General features: G+C 36.0%; 1 protein-coding gene across 1 annotated transcript in view; it reads left to right on the top strand.

Moving 5' to 3' along the window:
* Positions 1–24,084, top strand: part of LOC107570557 (leucine-rich repeat-containing protein 1) — a 55,565-nt gene that overhangs the window by 1,958 nt on the left and 29,523 nt on the right. The window contains exons 2-3 of the mRNA XM_016256791.1: positions 20,069–20,186; positions 22,955–23,033. Of these exons, the coding sequence (XP_016112277.1) occupies positions 20,069–20,186; positions 22,955–23,033 (197 nt within the window). The remainder of the gene's footprint in view (positions 1–20,068; positions 20,187–22,954; positions 23,034–24,084) is intronic.

The following is a 24,084-nucleotide window of genomic DNA, read 5'->3' as shown; positions in this document are numbered from 1 at the left end:
ACAGCACTCTTCGTGTGAAATTGAATAACTATATGAAGTGGTATAAATATATACATTTTCTGCCATCATTTGTGATCATTCTAAATGCATTTTAATAGGCTGAATAATGCAGTGAAAGAAAACGGCTGACACAGGACAACTTCCTCGACCTCTTGCTGCAGTGCATCAATTTAAAAAGCCTTTTCCCTCTCACGCTTGTATGCAATTACAGTTGTCCTTGTACAATCTTTACGACAAAAACATAAACAACTCTCTTAGAACAGAGCAGTGGAGGGCAAAAGTTTTTGTCCTATTAATAGTATTGGTCTTGTATAAATCTTTGCTGAGATAAAAAAAAAAGTTAAAGCTGTGTTTTATTACAGACATGTGGAAGCATGAAACGCCAGTAAATTGGCCACGTATCAAGCTTGAGTGGTTGAACGGAGTGCATTCCGGTTTTTAACCATGTATTGTAAGAAGCTGCGTTAACTATCGAATTCAGTTATTCGTGTCTGAGCACGTTCATCTTGATTTTCAGTAGCTTCGAAATCTATTGTCCAATTAATACTTTTAACAGAAACAGTTTAACTTTAGTTCAGTGCACAGTTCATGGAAATTCTGTCTACATTTACTTGCTTTCATGTTGTTCACAAAAGGAGGAACTTTGAATAATGTTCTGGCTGCTCTTTTCCGCGCATAAAATAAATGAAGCTTTCACTGAGGCAAGAAGATTTTAGACACCATGAAAGTATCATAAAAAGTAGTCCACACAATGCATGTGCTCTATCCCAGTTCTTCTAAAGGCGCACTATAGTTTCGTGTGAGGAACAGTGCTAAAAGTAGAGATTGGGGTAGGCGATATGGGAAAAATGTATCGCTTTTTTATTTTATCAAACGTAAAAGAAAAAAGAGTGGCATATCATTTAGGCCAACGTGTTTTTAGCAATATCCAACTGGTTAATGAATCATTCATTTCAGAGTTGGATCTACTTTGTCTACTTCACAAAAGTTATTCTCGATCCAGTTCTTGCGTTCACTGCACTGACTCAATGACTTGGCCATTTGTGGTCAACAGCTCATTGAGAGGGAGATGATCAGTGAATTCGTTTTTGAAGCTTTCTTTTTAAACTCATGTATCTGAGTCTGTATGTATGCATATATTCTTGACCAGAACAAAACACCTGATTGCTCCGAATTGTTGAGAATGTGCTGCTTGACGTCTTCGTTTGTCGACTCCTGCTGTTTGTTTGGTGAAGTCTGAAGTAAGACATTTGTTTTGAGAGCAACCAATACATTTAGTTAATGGTTGGACTTTTCACTCTCCTTTTTGCCATGTGGACCCAATGTGACTGCGGGGCATATAGTCAAGAGCCCATATCCAAGTCAAAAGCGTGCAATTTAGACTGAGCACGAGAATAAAGGGAAAACACACATCTTAAAGCCTGTTTCTCGTCGGTTTGTATGTGAAAGCTCTCATCGTGGAGATTTCCTGGAAGCTGAGACTTCTTGTTTGGCCTAAAATGTGAGGAATGCAGTGAGGAGAGTTAATCGTGACGAAAGATGTGTGTGTGTGTGTGGGGGAACCAGAGTCAGATGCAGCTTACTAGTCTGATACTAGTCTGCGTCACTGCTCTCTCAGCAAGCTTGGCTAAGCCTTTTTTATGTGAAACAATGTCTAGGAGTGTAGGGGTGTGCGATATGTATTGTCTGCAGTTGTGTAAATGTAATTGTGTGTAGCGGCGTGTGAGCTGAAGCCGTAAACAAACAAACAAAAGTCACGGTGCTCACTTTCACTTGATGTAGCCAATTGAAATGCAGAATGTCTTGAAAATGAAGAGAGCGGTTTTCCAGAATATCAGCACATTTACAAATTCGTTATTATTATTGTTTAACTGCTGTGTTAAAATCAGTAAGTTAATATTGTCAGTTATATTGTAAGTTGGGCAAAAAAAAAAAGCCTACTGTTTTATGAATAAAATGAATTCAGACATACTGCTCTTTTCTTTTTTTTACCTACTATATAGTTGGCAAGTAAATCGATTTAGATTAAGATGATTAAGTAAATTAAGCTTCGTTATACGTTATCTTTGGAAATAAGTGCTGATAAACCTAGCATAAGCCTCAAATTTTTTTTACATTTGGATTGAAACTTTTGAGAGCATTTAATGATTTCTAGTTAAAGGAAACTGGTTTGATCATTAAAAATAGCTATGGGATTTTTACAGCTTAGATGGACTTTTTAAGTGATTTTGCTTTGTGTCTCACTGTATTTCTGTAATCCAATCAGGCTTCAAATATTGACAGAGGGGTTAAGGTTAGGGCTGCATGATTATGACAAAAATCATAATTTTCGATTATTCCCTTGAAATTGTAATTGCGATTTATTAATTACGATTATCGCAATTTACGTTGAATGATGTTTATACCATTGTTTGATGCAACTGCATGCCGTATTATTATATGAAAATAAACAAGCTGAAAACACTCTAACTGAAAAACCTTTAGTGCTTTTCTATAGTATTAAGCCTCAAATGTCAACTATACATCGGATTGGTTTCTAATTTAAATTAAAAAAAAAGTAAAAATATAAATGGTTTTATAGTGATATACTAAAATTAAAACAATGGAAAAACCCTTAAGATAACATGTAGAAAGAAGAAAAAAGCATCTTAAGCACACAGAATAACATAGGTGGACTTTGAACGATTAATTACCGCTTTGAACGATTACGTAATTGTGGCATCCATGATTGTAATCGCGATTAGAAATTCGATTAATTGTGCAGCCCTAGTTAAGGTTAATGTAAACTAGTATTTGCTGGCTGAAGGGTGGTGGAGGAGGGGTGACAGCCGCCCAGCTTCATTAACAGGAAGAACAGGTTCAGTGTTCCTCCTCAACGATGTGTCCGCCTGACAACACTCTCACAGGCTACAATAGCAAGCAATAGCAAAGGAAGTACTGAGATGAGTGTGGTGTGGACTTGCGAGTCTAAAGTGCCAAACCTGTTGCAGTCTGGGAGCTTTCTGTGTCTGTTGTCTAGACCATTTTCTCTTCCTGTGCAGCACTAACGTTTTGATTGCAGAGTGAGAAGAGAGACTGAAAACAAGAAGAGCATCCTCCAATACTGAAAATAAGTATTTCTCTTTTTGAGAAATTGAGAAATCTCTTTTTGATAATGGCCTGTTTGTTATTCTGGCATAGGGTTAGGGTTACCCTAACCCTAACTCATTCATAACTTGGTTAGTTGGGCTCCTGAACAGGGCCATGGAGGTGTCGAAATGCTGAATCAATTAATTCACTTCCAACAGCGCTTAATGGGAGCAGAGGGCAGACCGTCACGTTATTTAAAGGGGACGTTAACGTGTTAACGAGTAGCAAATGATTACGTAGCTGCATTGGTGCCACTGATAAAGCTTAGGTTAGAGTAGGGATGATGAGGCCCAATGCTATGCGGAAAAGCCGACAGAATCCAGTCATAAAAATAGAATTTATTTTGAATGTCATGGAATTTGGCAATTTTTAACTGGCACACTTTTGTCTACTACACATACTGAAGCAATTCACTTTTAACAAAAGATTAATTAGATTGTCAACGTGTTATGCCTTCATTTGATTACCACTGTTATGATATATTCAGAATAATTAAAACAGACAGCACAGATTTTCTAAAAACACATAAAACATAGGGCAGTGTTACTGTAAAAGTGTTAAGTTGTTAATTTGGAAAGTTTTAATAATTAAATTGATTAGACCTGATTATTACAATTAAATTATAATTCTGAAGTGTAAATGTGAAACACAGTATTTGAGAAAAAAAGATACAAAAAAAAAATTGTTGTTGGGTTATATAAGTTTCATGATATCAACTCTCTTTTTAAAATTATTAAATCACGGAAGCTTCCAGAAAAATAAAAACAGAAAAAATGGAATTTGGGAAAAAACTAAAACAAATTTTATCAATCCCTAGGACAACTTAATTATTTATTTTCAGTATTGGAGGATGCCTGTGTCCATGTACACAAATGTCAGATGGCAGTTGTATTATTGTATTGCTGATTCTCTAGTTATTATGTTTGATTATTACCATATTTCTAAAACTGAAAAAACTGGAGGCGGCCAATTCAAACTAGCACAGATATGGCTACATAAGGAGCTTAAAATACCATATTGTTGTGATGTTGGATGCCAGAATCAACATAATACAGCCTCAAATTAGAAATGTTATCGCATACCTGCTGCCACTGCCAGACAAAAAAACTGACGACAGCTGTGGTTAAACACGATAAAACAAGCGGAATAAACAGAAACGATCGTCAAAAATGCTCGCGTTTGCAGTGCACACTTCTAATCAGAAAAGGTTCAATGAAGTATTGTCTTTTGTTATTATGGGTGAGTCTGAAGATTTCTTATGTATCTCACGACTATGTCGTGTATGAAATAATGTCTGTGCATGTGTGTAAAACAACAAACTGACGATTTATATGTTTAATAATTTGTAATTGTATATGCATTGTTGTGATTAATTGTGGCTGGAATAATAATGTAGCTGTAAAAATAGTTGCCTGCTGAAATTGAAATGTATATACATCTTCATGACTAGATAGACATGGTGAGATTGTCTTTACTTTACACGTTAGATGTGAGTCACTCAACCGGTAACGTTAATCCTGTCAGATCGACCAAGCTTTGAGTGAGCATGTATGGGTCGGCCGATCTGGTTTCATCCGTTAAAGTTAACCTTTTCAAATAACAATCGCGGCCCCAGACTGTGAGTGACCTTACATATGCAGGTAAAATCGGATTTTCCCCAGTCATTGTAAAAAAACCAACTTCATAGCTAGCATTAGTGAAGCGGTCAGGGGAATCGTTCTGCCTCCACCTAAGCTCCGTCCACAGAAAAATATCACAATGTTTACTAACAGAAAAAGGGTCTATACAGATAGAAGAAGTGTGAAGTGTGCATGTGTAGGCTATCCTGCATGATCGCGTGTTCGCTGCGTGACTTTCGGTGTGAATTAAATGCTAATTAAATTTGCAATTTCAAATTATGCTGTGCTTTGCCCACTGTCATATTCATGTCATTTTCACTGTGTACTGTATGTAAAATGAGTGTTACCTTGAAAAAATATGATTCCCAGTGCACACAAACTTCCCAGAATACTGAGTGCTCTGTTGCTTACAGTGTTTACTTACTTTTGAAATATTTATTTATTTGTGAAAAATACTTTGTCATCTAAAGTATAAGTGTGTTTATTTTACATACTATTAAATTACTAATACATTGTTTAATAAATTTTTTTATCCATTTTCAAATGATTTAAAATTTCTTAAATATTAATTAAAATAAATACAATTATATCGGCTTTATATCGGCCACCCTGCTTTCCAAGATATCGGCATCGGCTGTCAAAAAAACCAATATCGGTCGACCACTAAATGCGATGGCTTATATTAAAGGGATAGTTCACCCAAAAATTCTGTCATTAATTACTTGCCCTCATGTCGTTCCAAACCCATAAGACCTTCATTCATCTTCGTAGCACAAATTAAGATATTTCTTCTGATTAAGTCAGAGAGCTCTTCAACCCTTGAGGCATGGAAAGTTGTTGCAGATGGATTGACAGAAAAACTTCAAGATGGTAGATTTGAATTTGGGTATAATTGGAATTTTCAACATCTGATGATCTATGTGCTGCTTTATTTATCCTAAGTTTGTCATATTGCAGACTGTATCTGTATTTTGTATTTATTTATTTATTTTATTTTATATTATAAATTTTTAAATTGTTATTTTATTATTGTATTTAGTTATTATGATTTATTGTAATTATTTTTTTGCCGGCAATTTGTTTTGGTTGCAATTTTATTGTAAGGTGGCCTGGACTTGGGGGATCGCTGGGGGGTGGGGGTAGGTGTTTGGAGGGGTTCAGAGGGGCAGTTTGTTCTGTATATTTTGAAGAAGCAAATATATACAATTGTGTATGACCCTTTCTATGCAAAAACCATAAAAAAAATGTATCCCAAAAAAAAATAAAAATCTGAGAGCTCTCAGGCCCTCCATAGACAGCAACACAACTGCAATGTTTCCAGGTCCAGAAACGTTGCAAGGAAATCGGTAAAATTGTCCATGTGACATCAGGGGTTAAACCGTTATTTTACGAAGCTACGAGAATACTTTCTGAAAAGAAAAATCATGACTTTATTAAACAATTCTTCTCCTCATCCTGTCAGCAGCGGTGCGCCGCCATTGTGGAGAGTATCACGCCACATGCGCTTGCTTCCACTTCATGTAAACGACACATGCGCAGGCTGATGCATGTGCGTGTTGAACGTAAGCAGCAGCACCATGCGCGTGTGTCATTTACATGAACTGAATATCTGATATGCCGATATTTTTCAACTCATTTTGCCCGATACGATATATTTCTAATGGTCGACGATATTGGTTTTTTGACAGACGATGCCGATATCTTGGAAAGCAGGGTGGCCGATATAAAGCCGATATAATTTTATTTATTTTAATTCAGATTTAAGGAAAATTATGAAAATATCAATGGTGAATAAACATTCTTATACTTTAGATGACAAAGTATTTTTCACAAATAAATAAATATTTAATAAAAATATAATTAAAAAGGAAGTAAACACTGTAAGCAACAGGGCACTCAGTATTATGGGAAGTTTGTGTGCATTAATCATATTTTTTCAAATAAAGCCAAGGTGACACTCATTTTACATACAGCACACAGTGAAAATTACATGAATATGACAGCGGGCAAATGCATAAAGCGCAGCATCATTTTAAATCGAACACGCGTCTCCAGTGAAGCTGAACTCTCCTCCTGTCCGCGTTCAATTCGCACGGATCGACCGTCACGCAGAGAACACACGATCATGCAGAATACAAATGCACACTTCACAAGATCTCACAACAGAATCCGACTAAGTTTGCAAGGTTTTTGAAATTAATGTTTATTAGACATTTAAAGATTTGTTTAAATGAATTTCAGTTGACGGCAAACAAGAAACTATTATAATGTTTGCCTTTCTCTTACTAATAATATAAAAGCAATCGTTATTAGACTTTTTGTATACATTTTAAATCCTTTGTTTAACCGTTCTACGTCCTCAAATGCATCGCCCAAAAAACTTAACGGGCGATGCCGATATTTAAAAAATGCCAAATATCAGCCGATATATCGGTCAACCACTATATATTTCCTTTTGTTTGGAAACAACACCAAGTCTCTCCTGAAATTTTTAACTTGTTTCTAACTTATTTGTTAGAATTAAATAAACAATAATGAAGGTTTTTTGACAGTACATTGAAGCTTTGAAAATAACTATAAATAAACTATATATCAATCGCTGCATTTTCCCCCCCAGAAAGATGCAAGGTTAACCCTAACATTTTATTTTAAGATTTAACATTTGTAGATGTTCTAAAGCAAATGAGTTGTAAAAGTTCTGAAAATCTTTTAGAGCTTATGATTTGTTTAAAAAATAAAACATATTACACATTAATGAATAAATCGGTATATATAAAATTATTTAGATTTTTTTTCATGTAAGCTATAGCTTCTGACCTTTAAATCAAAACATACTCATTATTTTATGACATCAATTACTGCTTTATTTAATAAGAAACGCAGTCTAAGTGTTATTTGTGTAGGCTATTTTACTTTTAATTTAATTCGAAGTAGGCCAACAGCGCCCCCTACAGAATAAAACTCCTTACTGAGCAGGCGTTAGGACCTGGGGGAGGCTGCCGCTGCCGCTGCACTATTACTGTTTACTCTATCATACACCGAACGCGTCATTCTGTACATGCATTCACAGATTAAATGCAGCAATCCAAACAGTCAATCTAATCATCATTCAGACAAAACTTTGCTTCAAGAATGAGCCACACTGCTGACCTGATCTAATCGCTAGCACACCCTGAGCACATGCGAGTTAAGAATTCCTCTTATCGGCAAGACACATCGGTATAATTTTTCATATCGGGCCGATGCCGATATTTACATTTAAAGTCATTATCGTCCGATTCCGATATCAGTCCGATAATATCGTGCATCACTACTATATATATATATATATATGTATATATTAGGGCTGTCAGTCGATTAAAAGTTTTAATTTAATTTTTAAAATATATTTGACTGAAAATACCCACAAAAGATCCATATTCACAAAGACAGACAGAAAGAAATATTTCAAGGAATTCTTTCTCTTTGCTTTTTTATATCAATATGGTACGTTTAATGGTACGTCTGCTCTTTGGTCTGTTTTTAAGACACTGCACTTTTGTCACTTTTTCACTTTTGCATATGGAAAATAAAAAACTATTTTTGGTAGACCTTTTTTGGTCTGATTGGATTTTTCCAGTGTGCGGACAATTTCAGCTACCTGTTGGAGTAAAACTTTCTTCTTTTTGTTCTATGCACCTGAGAACTCATCCTTCTTCCTTCGGTTCTTTTTGAGCACACACAATTCCTGTTTGATAAATTTATATCGGCCATCGGCCACCCTGCTTTCCAAGATATCGGCATCGGCTGTCAAAAAAACCAATATCGGTCGACCACTAAATGCGATGGCTTATATTAAAGGGATAGTTCACCCAAAAATTCTGTCATTAATTACTTGCCCTCATGTCGTTCCAAACCCATAAGACCTTCATTCATCTTCGTAGCACAAATTAAGATATTTCTTCTGATTAAGTCAGAGAGCTCTTCAACCCTTGAGGCATGGAAAGTTGTTGCAGATGGATTGACAGAAAAACTTCAAGATGGTAGATTTGAATTTGGGTATAATTGGAATTTTCAACATCTGATGATCTATGTGCTGCTTTATTTATCCTAAGTTTGTCATATTGCAGACTGTATCTGTATTTTGTATTTATTTATTTATTTTATTTTATATTATAAATTTTTAAATTGTTATTTTATTATTGTATTTAGTTATTATGATTTATTGTAATTATTTTTTTGCCGGCAATTTGTTTTGGTTGCAATTTTATTGTAAGGTGGCCTGGACTTGGGGGATCGCTGGGGGGTGGGGGTAGGTGTTTGGAGGGGTTCAGAGGGGCAGTTTGTTCTGTATATTTTGAAGAAGCAAATATATACAATTGTGTATGACCCTTTCTATGCAAAAACCATAAAAAAAATGTATCCCAAAAAAAAATAAAAATCTGAGAGCTCTCAGGCCCTCCATAGACAGCAACACAACTGCAATGTTTCCAGGTCCAGAAACGTTGCAAGGAAATCGGTAAAATTGTCCATGTGACATCAGGGGTTAAACCGTTATTTTACGAAGCTACGAGAATACTTTCTGAAAAGAAAAATCATGACTTTATTAAACAATTCTTCTCCTCATCCTGTCAGCAGCGGTGCGCCGCCATTGTGGAGAGTATCACGCCACATGCGCTTGCTTCCACTTCATGTAAACGACACATGCGCAGGCTGATGCATGTGCGTGTTGAACGTAAGCAGCAGCACCATGCGCGTGTGTCATTTACATGAACTGAATATCTGATATGCCGATATTTTTCAACTCATTTTGCCCGATACGATATATTTCTAATGGTCGACGATATTGGTTTTTTGACAGACGATGCCGATATCTTGGAAAGCAGGGTGGCCGATATAAAGCCGATATAATTTTATTTATTTTAATTCAGATTTAAGAAAATTTATGAAAAAATAAATGTTGAATAAACATTCTTATACTTTAGATGACAAAGTATTTTTCACAAATAAATAAATATTTAATAAAAATATAATTAAAAAGGAAGTAAACACTGTAAGCAACAGGGCACTCAGTATTATGGGAAGTTTGTGTGCATTAATCATATTTTTTCAAATAAAGCCAAGGTGACACTCATTTTACATACAGCACACAGTGAAAATTACATGAATATGACAGCGGGCAAATGCATAAAGCGCAGCATCATTTTAAATCGAACACGCGTCTCCAGTGAAGCTGAACTCTCCTCCTGTCCGCGTTCAATTCGCACGGATCGACCGTCACGCAGAGAACACACGATCATGCAGAATACAAATGCACACTTCACAAGATCTCACAACAGAATCCGACTAAGTTTGCAAGGTTTTTGAAATTAATGTTTATTAGACATTTAAAGATTTGTTTAAATGAATTTCAGTTGACGGCAAACAAGAAACTATTATAATGTTTGCCTTTCTCTTACTAATAATATAAAAGCAATCATTATTAGACTTTTTGTATACATTTTAAATCCTTTGTTTAACCGTTCTACGTCCTCAAATGCATCGCCCAAAAAACTTAACGGGCGATGCCGATATTTAAAAAATGCCAAATATCAGCCGATATATCGGTCAACCACTATATATTTCCTTTTGTTTGGAAACAACACCAAGTCTCTCCTGAAATTTTTAACTTGTTTCTAACTTATTTGTTAGAATTAAATAAACAATAATGAAGGTTTTTTGACAGTACATTGAAGCTTTGAAAATAACTATAAATAAACTATATATCAATCGCTGCATTTTCCCCCCCAGAAAGATGCAAGGTTAACCCTAACATTTTATTTTAAGATTTAACATTTGTAGATGTTCTAAAGCAAATGAGTTGTAAAAGTTCTGAAAATCTTTTAGAGCTTATGATTTGTTTAAAAAATAAAACATATTACACATTAATGAATAAATCGGTATATATAAAATTATTTAGATTTTTTTTCATGTAAGCTATAGCTTCTGACCTTTAAATCAAAACATACTCATTATTTTATGACATCAATTACTGCTTTATTTAATAAGAAACGCAGTCTAAGTGTTATTTGTGTAGGCTATTTTACTTTTAATTTAATTCGAAGTAGGCCAACAGCGCCCCCTACAGAATAAAACTCCTTACTGAGCGGGCATTAGGACCTGGGGGAGGCTGCCGCTGCCGCTGCACTATTACTGTTTACTCTATCATACACCGAACGCGTCATTCTGTACATGCATTCACAGATTAAATGCAGCAATCCAAACAGTCAATCTAATCATCATTCAGACAAAACTTTGCTTCAAGAATGAGCCACACTGCTGACCTGATCTAATCGCTAGCACACCCTGAGCACATGCGAGTTAAGAATTCCTCTTATCGGCAAGACACATCGGTATAATTTTTCATATCGGGCCGATGCCGATATTTACATTTAAAGTCATTATCGTCCGATTCCGATATCAGTCCGATAATATCGTGCATCACTACTATATATATATATATATATGTATATATTAGGGCTGTCAGTCGATTAAAAGTTTTAATTTAATTTTTAAAATATATTTGACTGAAAATACCCACAAAAGATTATTTAAAGCTTTTTTTGTGTTAAATGAGAAAGTATCAAGTTGACATTACAAATGGCAAATGCTTCATGAGCATTGAAGAAAGCATAGGCTGAAACGTGTGCTCTTTTTTCTGTTTTTAAGACACTTTGCACTTTTGTCACTTTTTCACTTTTGCATATGGAAAATAAAAAACTATTTTTGGTAGACCTTTTTTGGTCTGATTGGATTTTTCCAGTGTGCGGACAATTTCAGCTACCTGTTGGAGTAAAACTTTCTTCTTTTTGTTCTATGCACCTGAGAACTCATCCTTCTTCCTTCGGTTCTTTTTGAGCACACACAATTCCTGTTTGATAAATTGTAGTTTTAGAAATAAATATTTTAATTATTTAATTCAACATAAAATTTAATACACAAACATTCAGGCTACAACGGCCTGACATAAACTATGGAACACGCACACAAAAAAAATACTTTGAAAAACATCGCAGTATTTTTTGTTCATACAATGAAAGTAATTTACCCAAACAGTTTTATTACCAACAGTCTTCAAAATACATTATTTCATGTTCCACTAAAGAAAAGTTTGAAACAACATGAGGGTGAGTAAATAATGACAGAATTAAATTTTTTTTGGGTGAACTATACCTTTAATGTTTTCATTATTTAAATTTTTTTTAATATTTAAAGCTTTTTTTGTGTTAAATGAGAAAGTATCAAGTTGACATTACAAATGGCAAATGCTTCATGAGCATTGAAGAAAGCATAGGCTGAAACGTGTGCTCTTTTTTCTGTTTTTAAGACACTTTGCACTTTTGTCACTTTTTCACTTTTGCATATGGAAAATAAAAAACTATATTTTTGGTAGACCTTTTTTGGTCTGATTGGATTTTTCCAGTGTGCGGACAATTTCAGCTACCTGTTGGAGTAAAACTTTCTTCTTTTTGTTCTATGCACCTGAGAACTCATCCTTCTTCCTTCGGTTCTTTTTGAGCACACACAATTCCTGTTTGATAAATTGTAGTTTTAGAAATAAATATTTTAATTATTTAATTCAACATAAAATTTAATACACAAACATTCAGGCTACAACGGCCTGACATAAACTATGGAACACGCACACAAAAAAAATACTTTGAAAAACATCGCAGTATTTTTTGTTCATACAATGAAAGTAATTTACCCAAACAGTTTTATTACCAACAGTCTTCAAAATACATTATTTCATGTTCCACTAAAGAAAAGTTTGAAACAACATGAGGGTGAGTAAATAATGACAGAATTAAATTTTTTTTGGGTGAACTATACCTTTAATGTTTTCATTATTTAAATTTTTTTTAATGAAATGATATTCCAAATAAGAAATTAAATCTGCCAGCAGGTGGCGGTAAATGTCTTTGAGTCATTCATTTAACGGCTGATTCATTCAGGAATGAAGTAGGCCTAAATGGCTCTCTTTATGAATGGGGATTTGAATCATTGGTTCAAAACGCGGATTCATTCAGAAACTAAACACAGCTGTGTTGCTCAGAGATGCGGAACAATTCTGCTGTGGCTTTAGGTAATGTTCTCTGCAAAATTGAGTAAAAACACATGCGTTTATAATATAACGCAATATCAACTTCTTATTTACTGAACTGTTGTATAAAATCACATTTGCACTCGTGGTATTCTGGACAAAATCAGCACTCGTGTGATATTGCTCTCGAGTCAAAAACTCATACAGGGGCATTTTATTTTGCACCGTTTTCTTGAATTTTAGGGCACAACTGCATTTAAGGAGTTGTTGCCCTGCATCATATTTGTCAACAGTCAACTGTATGAAATGTAAGATGACGTACAGGTTTGGGGGCAGGGCCAGTGCGTCAACCGCGTTATACTGACAGCCCTAATATATATATATATAATATTAGATCATTAATGTTAAGTTCATAGTGCATTAGCTAAGGTTAACAGATGCAATTTTTTAATTTGAAAATGTATTACCAAGTCAAAATTAACAGACTTAAACAATGAATAAAACTTTTACAGCATTTATTAATCTTAGTTAATGTTACAAATGGACTGTTATTATGAACTGTTACCATTTCATATAAACAGTTATGCTTAAAGATGGGCATCTTTAAATATCTACACTAGGGCTGGGCGATATGATGATATTATCGATCATACGATTATTGTGTCCCGTGGCTCAGCGGTTGAGCATTGCGTTAGCAGCGCTAAAGGTCGTGGGTTCAATTCCCAGGGAACACACATACTGGTTAAAAATGTATAGTCTGAATGCACTGTAAGTCACTTTGGATAAAAGCGTCTGTTAAATGCATAAATTATTCAATTATAAATTATTATTGTATATCGACGATGTCTCTTAAGTGTCGCGATGCCGAAGTCAACAGTCAGGTAACAGACGATTATCGACATTATCGGAAAAAAATGACAAATGATAAACCTAGTAAGTTGTAAAAAATATTTTACATAGCCCCATAGTCACCATACAGGTCTTTTTGCATGCAAGAATGAAATAATTTAGTAGGAAGCTATTCCAATTTCGGAAATCAGATCAGATGCATAAGGTCAGGAATCAGGAATACTTGTTATAAAATTACATTTCGATCCTGCTTCTCGATTTCTGTATGCGCTTTTATTGTGATTTCAAAAGGTAAAGAGCTGAGAAAGAAAACAAGGGTGTATTGGATCCCTGCATTGACAGCAGCCGCAGCCGCCAGTCATTAATGTTAATTTAAAGAACGAAAGAAAAGAAAATCCCTCACTGATCTTGACTGAATCACTTTTGTAACCTCATTTTATATTTTATTTGCCTGTTGTTCGACGCTGACTACTGTAATGGCAATGTGCATCTGTGTATGCGATTATTTTGGAGATGCGTTCCAATATAATTTATCCTTTATTTAGGATATAGGCCTATTCTATTTTGATCTGCAGTTTAATAAAAGTTAAACAGAAAAAAATACTAAAAGTAGCACTGCATGTGTTTCTGAATATTTATTTAAATAGACTGCATAATGATGAAAAACCACAAGCATGACAGGTATAATTAAAATACGCACTATCAGCGCACATTTCAGTGCAATATTTTTACAGATTTTTTATACCGTGTATACAATATAATTGTTTAATTAAGCTGATATATAGCACTATAAATTCTGAATTAATTTGCAACAAAACTATAAAGATTGGTTGCAAACGGCTGAAGACATTATAGTATTATATCTCAGCTCACCCCTCAACATGCACGCATTTGGAGATTCGGCAGCCAAACACTGAATATTATTTTGTGGGCGTTGTATTTTGATTAATAAAATAAAAATTATAAAAATTACAATACAAAAATGAAATTTAAATTGCCCTGCTTCTAAATAAATAAAGCAGTTATTTTTATTTCATTAAAAATGGCCAAAAGAGACCTCCGAACTAGTAGGCTACCAGAAAGAAAAAGTTTTTTGCTCAGAATTAATTTTTAATCCCTGCATGATTTTAGTCATACATGATAAATATCAAATACGTTATAGCTTGACTACAAGTTTAAAAACAACGCTGCAATTGTTATAATTAAGGAAATTAAACTTACCATCATGAAATGTCTACACGGGCGATAATGCCAAAAAGAAAGAGAAACATCGGAAAATATGCACATTTTATTAAAGACATTATTATATGACATCAACATGCATTTATCATTCTTACAATCACCGCCAGAATGTCCAACTTCACCATGGTGAACTTAAAATTGGCTTCTATTATTTTTCCTGAACAGTTCTCCTCACAAAACGAAATTCATTTCAAACACAAATTTGATATGAACAGAGTGGAAATTATTAGCAACACCAAAATAACAGCAAAGCTAATGTTTTCTGTTAGTTTAAGCACAAATGAAGAAAAGTAAAACCAAACTTTGTGGCAATAATTAAGACCAAACTGAACATGGTGTGTGTTTATGATGCATGTCAGCAATGTTGTTTTGGTGGGGGCGGGGTGTGGTGGAGGTGGGGCTTAGGTAGACGATATTATCGGATATCACAATATTTTTAAAGGCGATTATCGATAAGATATTTTTGACATATCGCCCAGCCCTGATCTACGCAAAGGTTGAAGCAGTAAAATAACATACACATATTGTGTGGCATGTATGCTCTCACACTTTGCTTCTATATTAGAACACTTGTTTATCTTCCCAAAATAACAAAATATGACGGTCTCATAACGGACTAGAAGCGTTGTGTCCTGTCGCACCTAGGACAACTCAAAGGCATCACACACCAGAAATTCTAATTCAAGCGGCGGTCAAAAACAGTTTATTTCATCACCAACTAGGCAGAAGTTCACTTCAAGGATGAACAAATTGACACATGAGTTTAAATTCCACGTTTCTGATTTGTTTCTGTTTCTGTTGGCTGCATGAACATATTTGCTTTTTCATATCACTAGCTTTAAATCTTCAACATCGCTAACTTAATGGATGCATAATAGTGACCACCAGGCATAAACTAATGCAAATGCATGGTAACAATCAACAATCATCGGACATGCTTGTGTTTTGGTCACATTGTTTTAACCGCTTGAGGTACAGCTAATGTTTGCGTCCTCTCAGCCTTGTTGGCAAACATACTGCTGTTTTTCTTTGCTAATGCAGTCAACAAACTAATTACTTTATTATGATATGAAAACATGGACCGTAGTGTACAGTATACATACAATTTCGTTGTCAATATTCGGTGTCAAAACAAACAGCAGGAGGCATCAGTGATTCACCTCTAGAGGCCGCTCTTATACTGTATAACGAGAGCAGAGTTTCTTAACCACTCCAGCAATGGACGCAACTGGGAAAAACTTTGGATTTACACTTGGATTTGGATAGGGCTGGGTATCGTTCAAAAATTTTCGATACTGATACCTTGACTTCGATACCGGTTCCTGAACGATACTTTTTTCGATACCAATTTTATGAAATCAATTTTAACAAGATTACATTATCTAACAAAAAAACATTGGTTTTATTTTTCAGCTTGTTGATGTTACTCAAAGACTCATCTCCCGAGCCATTGCACAAATGAACAGAATGTAACCAATACAATAAATCAGTGCAAAATAGTTTTAATAAAGCTCAAATAGTCTTCAGTTTACACATCTGTTAGGCTACATTTACACTAGTAAGTGTTCGTTTTAAAACGCATAGCTCAGACAGAATCATGATTTCTATTTATTTTCCACTGATTTACTGATGAGCATTAGCAGCTTCCGGCGCTGTCTGCTTGTGTTCTCTCTTCCATGATCACTGCTCTGACTCAGAGGTAATAACATATTTAATTTCAGCAACATTACATGGCCAAAACACACATTAGATGACAGGGCCGGATTTACCTATTTTCCACACAGCTCCCGCGCCACTCTCCATTGGAAATGAATGATTTCTGTCGCTTGTCTGTCACTTGTCGTTTGTCGGAGATAGTGGAAAGCCGACTTGAAACGCAGTGGAAACGCCAGTACGATGAGGATAGTTTTCATTTTAGAACATAAACGCACCAGTGTAAATGTAGCCTTACATCTAAGGGGGCTGGGACGCATTCACACTACAGCATCACGTGTGCGCCACTCTCTGGGTGTGTTCGACTTGACGCGGACTGACTGTGCAGACCGATCGGTGTATTACAGTACCATGAGAGCTACACACGTACGCAACCCAGGCAACGGTTAGTTCTGTGAAACAAAGCAAAACCAATGTTACACCGTGTCTACACCGAACGCGAGTGGCGCGGCATGACAAAATACTATGGAACTCATTATAATCAGTGATGCTGTCTACACCATAGATATACAGTATATACTTATCTATTGTCTACACTGGATGTAGCGCGGCACGACATGACAAATCCCCGGCAGAAAACCGCTGCTACTTTCTATTTATGACGTATTGACATATTTCTAATGATTTTCAACGGTCGCTGTGACGCATCCAGTGTACTAGACAAGACTTTAGCTGTTGCGGCGCAGACACGGTGTTACTCACTTATCGAGAAGAAACAGAGCAACCTCGGCGTCCGATCGCAGGCCTTCCGCTCCTTGAGTTCTCTCCAGCGCTGGAAAGCTGATCCGATATTTACACGGGTCCTACTTCTTGCCTTATTGCCTTAAGCCTTCTTTTGTTCCGCAGATGTTTTCCTCTTTTGTTTTTTTATCTGCCATCTCTATCTTTCTGTCGCTCGGCTCGCAAATGTGAGCACTGAACGCTCTCTCCTCCACATCATGAGTAGACACGCCCCTTACTGCTGATTGGCTACAAGTTTGTTTTGCTAGTCGGCCCGAATAAGTTTTCTAAAGCGTTTTTGAAAAATCGCTTATTCCACCTTTAAGTCATTTAGTGTTATTGTAAAAAAATAAATAAAATACTACTACTAATTCTACTACTAATAATATAGAATGCTAAGGTCTGATAAGCGGCTGGGCTCATGAATATTAATCACATTGTCTTCGCTAGAACTCCTGTGCTTATAGGAAACGTGGATGGTATTAAGTGAGCGCTAGTTAATTATATTGCCATTCACATGTTATTCCTGGCCACTACTGAAGGAACCAGCCAGCAGCCTGGCTTGGTTCCAACTGGACCACAAGACATAATGATAATGGTAGACCATTTTACCGTTTACAGTGAGTGGCAGTGGAGCTGTACACACCACGAGTGCTCAGGGTCGTCATGATAATGATCGTTGGGGCTATATCTTCTAATATTGTTATCTAGAGCCAAGTATGCTTTAGAGGATTGAGTTGAACATGCAGGAGGTACAATTTAAGCACTGCTGAAGAGATGCAGGCAGGTTGTTTGTTTGTAACGGGCTCTGCTCTCCGTCTGACTGCGCTGATTTATGGGGTGCTTCAAATGCACCTTTTTCCTCATGTCAGTCCTGGTGCCAGTGAGAGGTGGGAGGAACTGAACAAGTAGGTCAGGCAGATAGACATGAATAGCTGATTACATCACAGAGAGCCATACACTGAGCTGCTTTTGCCAGGCCACTGGACATTAGTAATTACTCACCTAATAAACTAGTTTAGTTCTTTTTCTGTGTGAATTGATTGTGGAATATCTGGATGTGGTTCTGTTTGTAGCCCATTTTTGTGTGGTGTATCTTGTATGTCTTGTGCTTTTAGACCAACACATCAATAATACTCAAATGTGAGTCAGTAGAGCATCAGAATTACCCATAATCTTCTCTAAACACCCTGTTGATTTGCATAGGCTATGTTTGGAATGGCATAATAATGTACTATATAACCTACTATCTCTGCAGTATATACTGTACACAATTTTTGTATGCATAGAATAATCCACTGCATTGGAAAAATATGCATTATACAACAAAGCATACTGTATGGAATCCCACAATGCATTGCGCTTGACTTGACTGCTTTATGCAATATTGCATTCCAAATGAAAAATAATTAGGCCTATTTATTTCCATGTTATGATCATGTGACAACAATGACAACTTGTTACCTTTTATTATTTAAAAAAAGAAAAGGTTTGTATACTGCATAATATTCGTTATGTGATAATCAAGTGTTCCGTTCCATCTTGAACTGAGGCATGAATTAAACTGGTGCGAAAAATTTGCATATTGCATTGCATAAAACATTTGCAAATAAAGCACAGATTTCAGTTCCATCCCACGTAATAAATTACTTCAGGAGTTAATTCTCTGAACAATTCAGTGAGGTATAATGATATACAACCAAATCATTTTGATCACAGACGTTGGCATTTCAGAATGACTAAAATGGTATTTTATAGCACTATGAGATTGGTCTGCTTGTTAGGCGAGTTATCAAATCACATGATCTACCAGGGCTGCACGATAATGGTTAAATGGTTAATCACGATTATTATACTCAAAAAATATAAGTCAAGAGAATGTTTGCATGCATGGATTGCTCACAGATCTAATCATGTGAAAGAAAACCGACTGGCTGTTTTACACTTAACTGTAGCAAAACTTCTCAACTTTTTGCCGGCATTTTCAGCTCATCAGTGTTTTTTATGTAATATGAAGATGCACGTGGTTGCCAGGTTGAGAAGACTGATTGAACAACTGGGAGCAAATGTATGGGTTTAGGAGAAACGTTCTGACTGGGTGGATTTATATTGTTCATATCTGGCAACCACAACCATAAAAGTTTGTGGAGGTTTGTTAACAATGCAATATAATGCAAATGTCAAAATAAAATGGAATGTTTTTAAGATAAATAACCAGCAGGTAAATATCACAGATGCAAATTGAATAATTCAAGAGAAGCTGAAATTGTGATCCCGATTAAAATATGATTTCTCCTGCCGTCACATGAGCTGTTGAGGCGAAGTCATATGATTTTTTTACTTTTTTTTGCACATCCAGTAATTTATTCTATAAATGTGTTTTTGTCACAGTTTATGCATATGTCTTCCTATTGAATAAAAAATGATCTGCGTCAACTGAGTGCATAAGGTATTTTTATGCACATCTTATGATGTTAGCATTTCCATCAAGCGTTTTTTTTTTATACGATATGCCTAAATAAATATTTGATTATTTGATAATTTGATACTGTACATTACACTTTTGTGTACACGTTTACTCTTTGTGATTTAAAAGTCACATGTAATTACATTTATCATTTAATTTCTGTGATTTCATGTATAATTACTAGCACTAGTCCTGATTGTGCTGTGATTGTGCATGACTTTTTCAAACTGCAGAAGCAATTCATTGGTGTTTCTTGCTCTGTTGCAGCAATTTTTCAATTTGACTAAGCTGAGAAAACTTGGCCTAAGTGACAATGAGATCCAGCGGCTGCCGGGGGATATAGCCAACTTCAACCAGCTCGTAGAGCTAGACATCTCTCGAAATGGTAAGAAGCCCTTTGCTTTATCAGACCACTGTTTAATTACTGTACTACGTGTCTGTGGAAAAACTTTGGCCTCCCGTGTCTCGCCCTTCCCACACGCTTCCAGCATACGCCCTGCATATTTCAGCAGCTGGGTTTCTGTGCTCAGCAATTACATACAACCTTTCAGCATCATCCACAGTAATTCCCAGCCTGGATCGCAGCGTCTCCACGCCCAAAATTCACTTCTCGTTTCAGCTAGTTTTACCTTTTTTGATCAAGCAGCAGTTTTAAAATGAGACTTCATGGTTTGTGGTGTCATGTGATTTTAAATGACCTTTTGTTAAAGCTATATTTCAAGAAAAAATATAATTCTACCCCTATTTACTCTCCAGCATGTCTTTCTAAACCTGTATGACTTTATTTATTCTGCTATGCAGCATAGATAATATTTTGAGATTTTTGTCCATACATTTAAAGTCAGTGGGGTTGAATGTTGTGTGGACTCCAGCGTTCCTTATTTTATTTTATTTATTTATTTTTTTTGTTATATTGAAAAAAACAAAAGTACTTTACAGTCAGGTTTGCGAAGCGATGAGGGTGAATAAATGTCTTGAATTTTCATTCTTGGGTGCTCTTTTGTTGATTTTGATTGCTTCCATTGTCCTCATTTGTAAGTCACTTTGGATAAATGACTAAATGTAATTAATGTAATGTAACTATTCCTTTTTAAGAATGGTTTATGCTCTTTGTGTGTTTACACACTGTCTTGCTGTGGAAGTTCCTCCCTTATAAATTGACATTGTAGTTGAACTCTGATCTCTCTTAGGTATAGTACCATTTTTATGGCCGACACATAAATGATTGAAATACTGGCTTTGTTCCAAACCCCTGTAAGCTACCTTGCTGTCTCTGTATCCTGTAAGGAAGCATCTGAAATGGAACCTGTAAAGATTTACGGCTCTTTTCGCAGTCATGTTCTACAGTACAAGTAAAAATTTCATTCAATTTCTCCATAGGGCATTGGTCTCAATCTCAATTCCTGGTGGGCCACCGCTCTGCACAGTTTAGCTCCAACCCTAATCAAGCACACCTGATCCAGCTAATCAAGCTCTTCGGGATCACTAGAAACTTCCAAGCAGGTGTGAGTTGGGGCTAAACTCTGCAGAGCTGTGGCTCTCCAGGAATTGAGTTCGAGACCAATGCCCTATGGGGAAATTGATTTAGAACATTAACTTAACTAAGACAAACCTACAGTGAGCTACGAGGTTGTTAATCAGTGGTATATGCTTTTGTTGAAACCATCAGCCAGCATTACGTCAACTCATTTTTAAACGACTCATGTTTAACGGCGGAATTCCTGGTGGAAAAACTACATTACCCAGAAATGTTCAGCAGTCAGAGACTCGCGATAAGGAAATTGCGGCAGAAGAACACTTAAGTGGCCTGACCACTCCAGTGAAGCAATGCAAATTTCCCAATGCTCCCAGACTATGTTAGACATATTTAAATTACGTTGCCTTTTTAAAAGTCCCTATGGGAAAAATGAATGGGATAAATACTTCCGGAACCAAGGCCTCTGAAAAAGTGGGTGAATATACTGTCACACTCTATAGCACTCCTCACTGGAAGGATACGCAACTCACAGCTGCTTCCAGCTGAGTGTTGCATTAACATTAAGCTTACAATGCAGTGCTCTACTAGTATAAAACTGTATAGCACTCTCAGATGCTGAGTAAGATAGGAAATAGTTTTATTGACAAAAAGATTTTATTGTCGTTTCATTATTGAATAATTGACCTATTGGTAAGCCCCTCCCCTCGATTGCAGATGAGCCAATAGCAGTTGAGTATCAGTTTGACATCTTTAGGTTTCAGCGCCATAGAGAAACATTGGAAGATCCGAAGCGCTCATCGGTTTGATGGTGTTTGTGCTACAAAAAATGGTAAAACGATGTGCCCTGGGGTACTTGTAACACTGATTCCATCTATCCTGAGAGGATGGGCAATAGAATTTATTTTATTCCATTTCCTAAGCCCAAACAAGACGGAGAAATCTTAATTTTTCTGGTTGTCATACACTTAAGTTACAATTTTCATCTGCTCGAGCAAACGTTAATGTCATCTTGTGCTTCAGCAAGGTATCTCTGGCTAAAACTAGCTAATGTCAAAGTTTGTGAGTCTGCGCTAACGTACAAACCGGAATAGCTAACTGTGTAGGACAAAAACACATAAACGAAGGTCTACATTTCAGTGCCTCTCCATATTAAACTGGGTAAATGTAAATGAATTTAATCGTATCCTGTGATACATAGTGTTGATCCTGCATGTTGTCATCTGCGATCATGACGACCGTAAAAATCTTTTATAGATCCCTCCATGGCATATTTAAGACCCACTTGAATGCTCCTCAACAAGAGGTGGTCCTTCTGTGTCCAAGATTTATCAAAAACATCTTGGGACAGCTGTCATTGTAAAACCGTTAGCAACTCCGTTTGTTTGTCCGAGTTAGCGACAGTAACTAAGGGGGGTGGGGCTTACCGATAGGTAATTATAAGTAATGAGCTTGCATGTTTCAGTAAAGGATGCATGCTGTGCTGACTTAGAATGTGGTCAAAGGAAGGCTTCTTAAAAGCATCTCTGCCCTAATGTTGGAAGTTTACCAGTAATTCCTTAAATCCTCTCTAGGTTTTGGTACAAGGCCTTTGTTTTGAATAAAGCAAGGGTTTTATTGTTGTAAGTGGATTAAATCTGTTTCCTCTTTTTTTTTTTCTTCTTCTTTTTTTCTCACAGACATTATGGAACTCCCTGAAAGCATTTCATATTGTAAAACCCTCCAAGTAGCAGATTTTAGTGGAAATCCTTTGACAAGGTAATTGTGCATTTCAGCTTTTGTGTGATATTCTGATCCTGTATGATTGCTGACATGTTTTACAAAGCTCAATGTGTGGTGTCAGTTCATGAAGAAATGCCGGAAAACTTAAGTAAAATACTTACAAAAATGCTGCAGTTTATTACAAGATTTTATGTTATGTTCGAGTTCAGTTTTGCTGTTGTTACCCTAAGTGAATAAAAAATAATGCTAGTTTCAGTAACACTTTAGTATAGAAGCCAATTCTCACTATTAACTAGTTGCTTATTTGTATGCCTATTATTAACATATTGGCTGTGTATTAGTGTGCATATTCTGCATGACCATATTCAGAGGCGGACTTAACCATTTAGGCAAAGGTAGGCGACCGCCTTGGGCCCCCAAAAGCCAAGGGCCCCCTAAAATGCTTTTTAAATGCGAGATGCGCGTTCAGTGCGGACGCGCAAGTGGTTGCTCTGGTGTTCATTACCACGACAACTGTCTGTGCGTCCACGTTGAACGTGCTTCTTAGCAAAAGTAGGGCGATGTAGAAAATGGGGACCGAATCGATTCATAAAAACGGAATTTACTGTAACGCGGAATGTGACGGAATGAACGGCGCAGACGCGCGTTTCGTTTGCTAGTTTGCTATTTAAGCACCTGCAACGCTCGCGGTTGTCGTCTGTAGTAGCTAAATAGTATTTTTGCCATTTAATATTCACATACACTAGACCATATCGCGGTTTGATTGAAGTGTACTGACTTGCATTTGATTTATTAATTCAATATTTGACGAATTCCGTGACATTGCTCGTTACACAGTAAACTTCTGTTGTGTAGCATGTTGAATGTACAAAAATTAAAGGGTTTGTTTAATTTTCATTGGAATAAAAGATATATGAATGTTTTCGCTTTCATTTGATTACCAGAAAAATGAAAATACACAACACAGAATTTAGTAAAATAAGTAAATAAAATTAAAATTTCACCCTATTATTGTATACAAATTAATAAATTGTTGTTTTTATGAATTCAATTAATTAGATATGTTTTTGATTAAACCATTAAAATG

Source organism: Sinocyclocheilus grahami, unplaced genomic scaffold (assembly GCF_001515645.1).
Source record: "Sinocyclocheilus grahami isolate Dianchi unplaced genomic scaffold, SAMN03320097.WGS_v1.1 scaffold1475.1, whole genome shotgun sequence".
NCBI classification, from domain to species: domain Eukaryota; kingdom Metazoa; phylum Chordata; class Actinopteri; order Cypriniformes; family Cyprinidae; genus Sinocyclocheilus; species Sinocyclocheilus grahami.
Note: the sequence above shows the minus strand (reverse complement) of the source record. Positions and strands in the feature narration are given on the sequence as shown.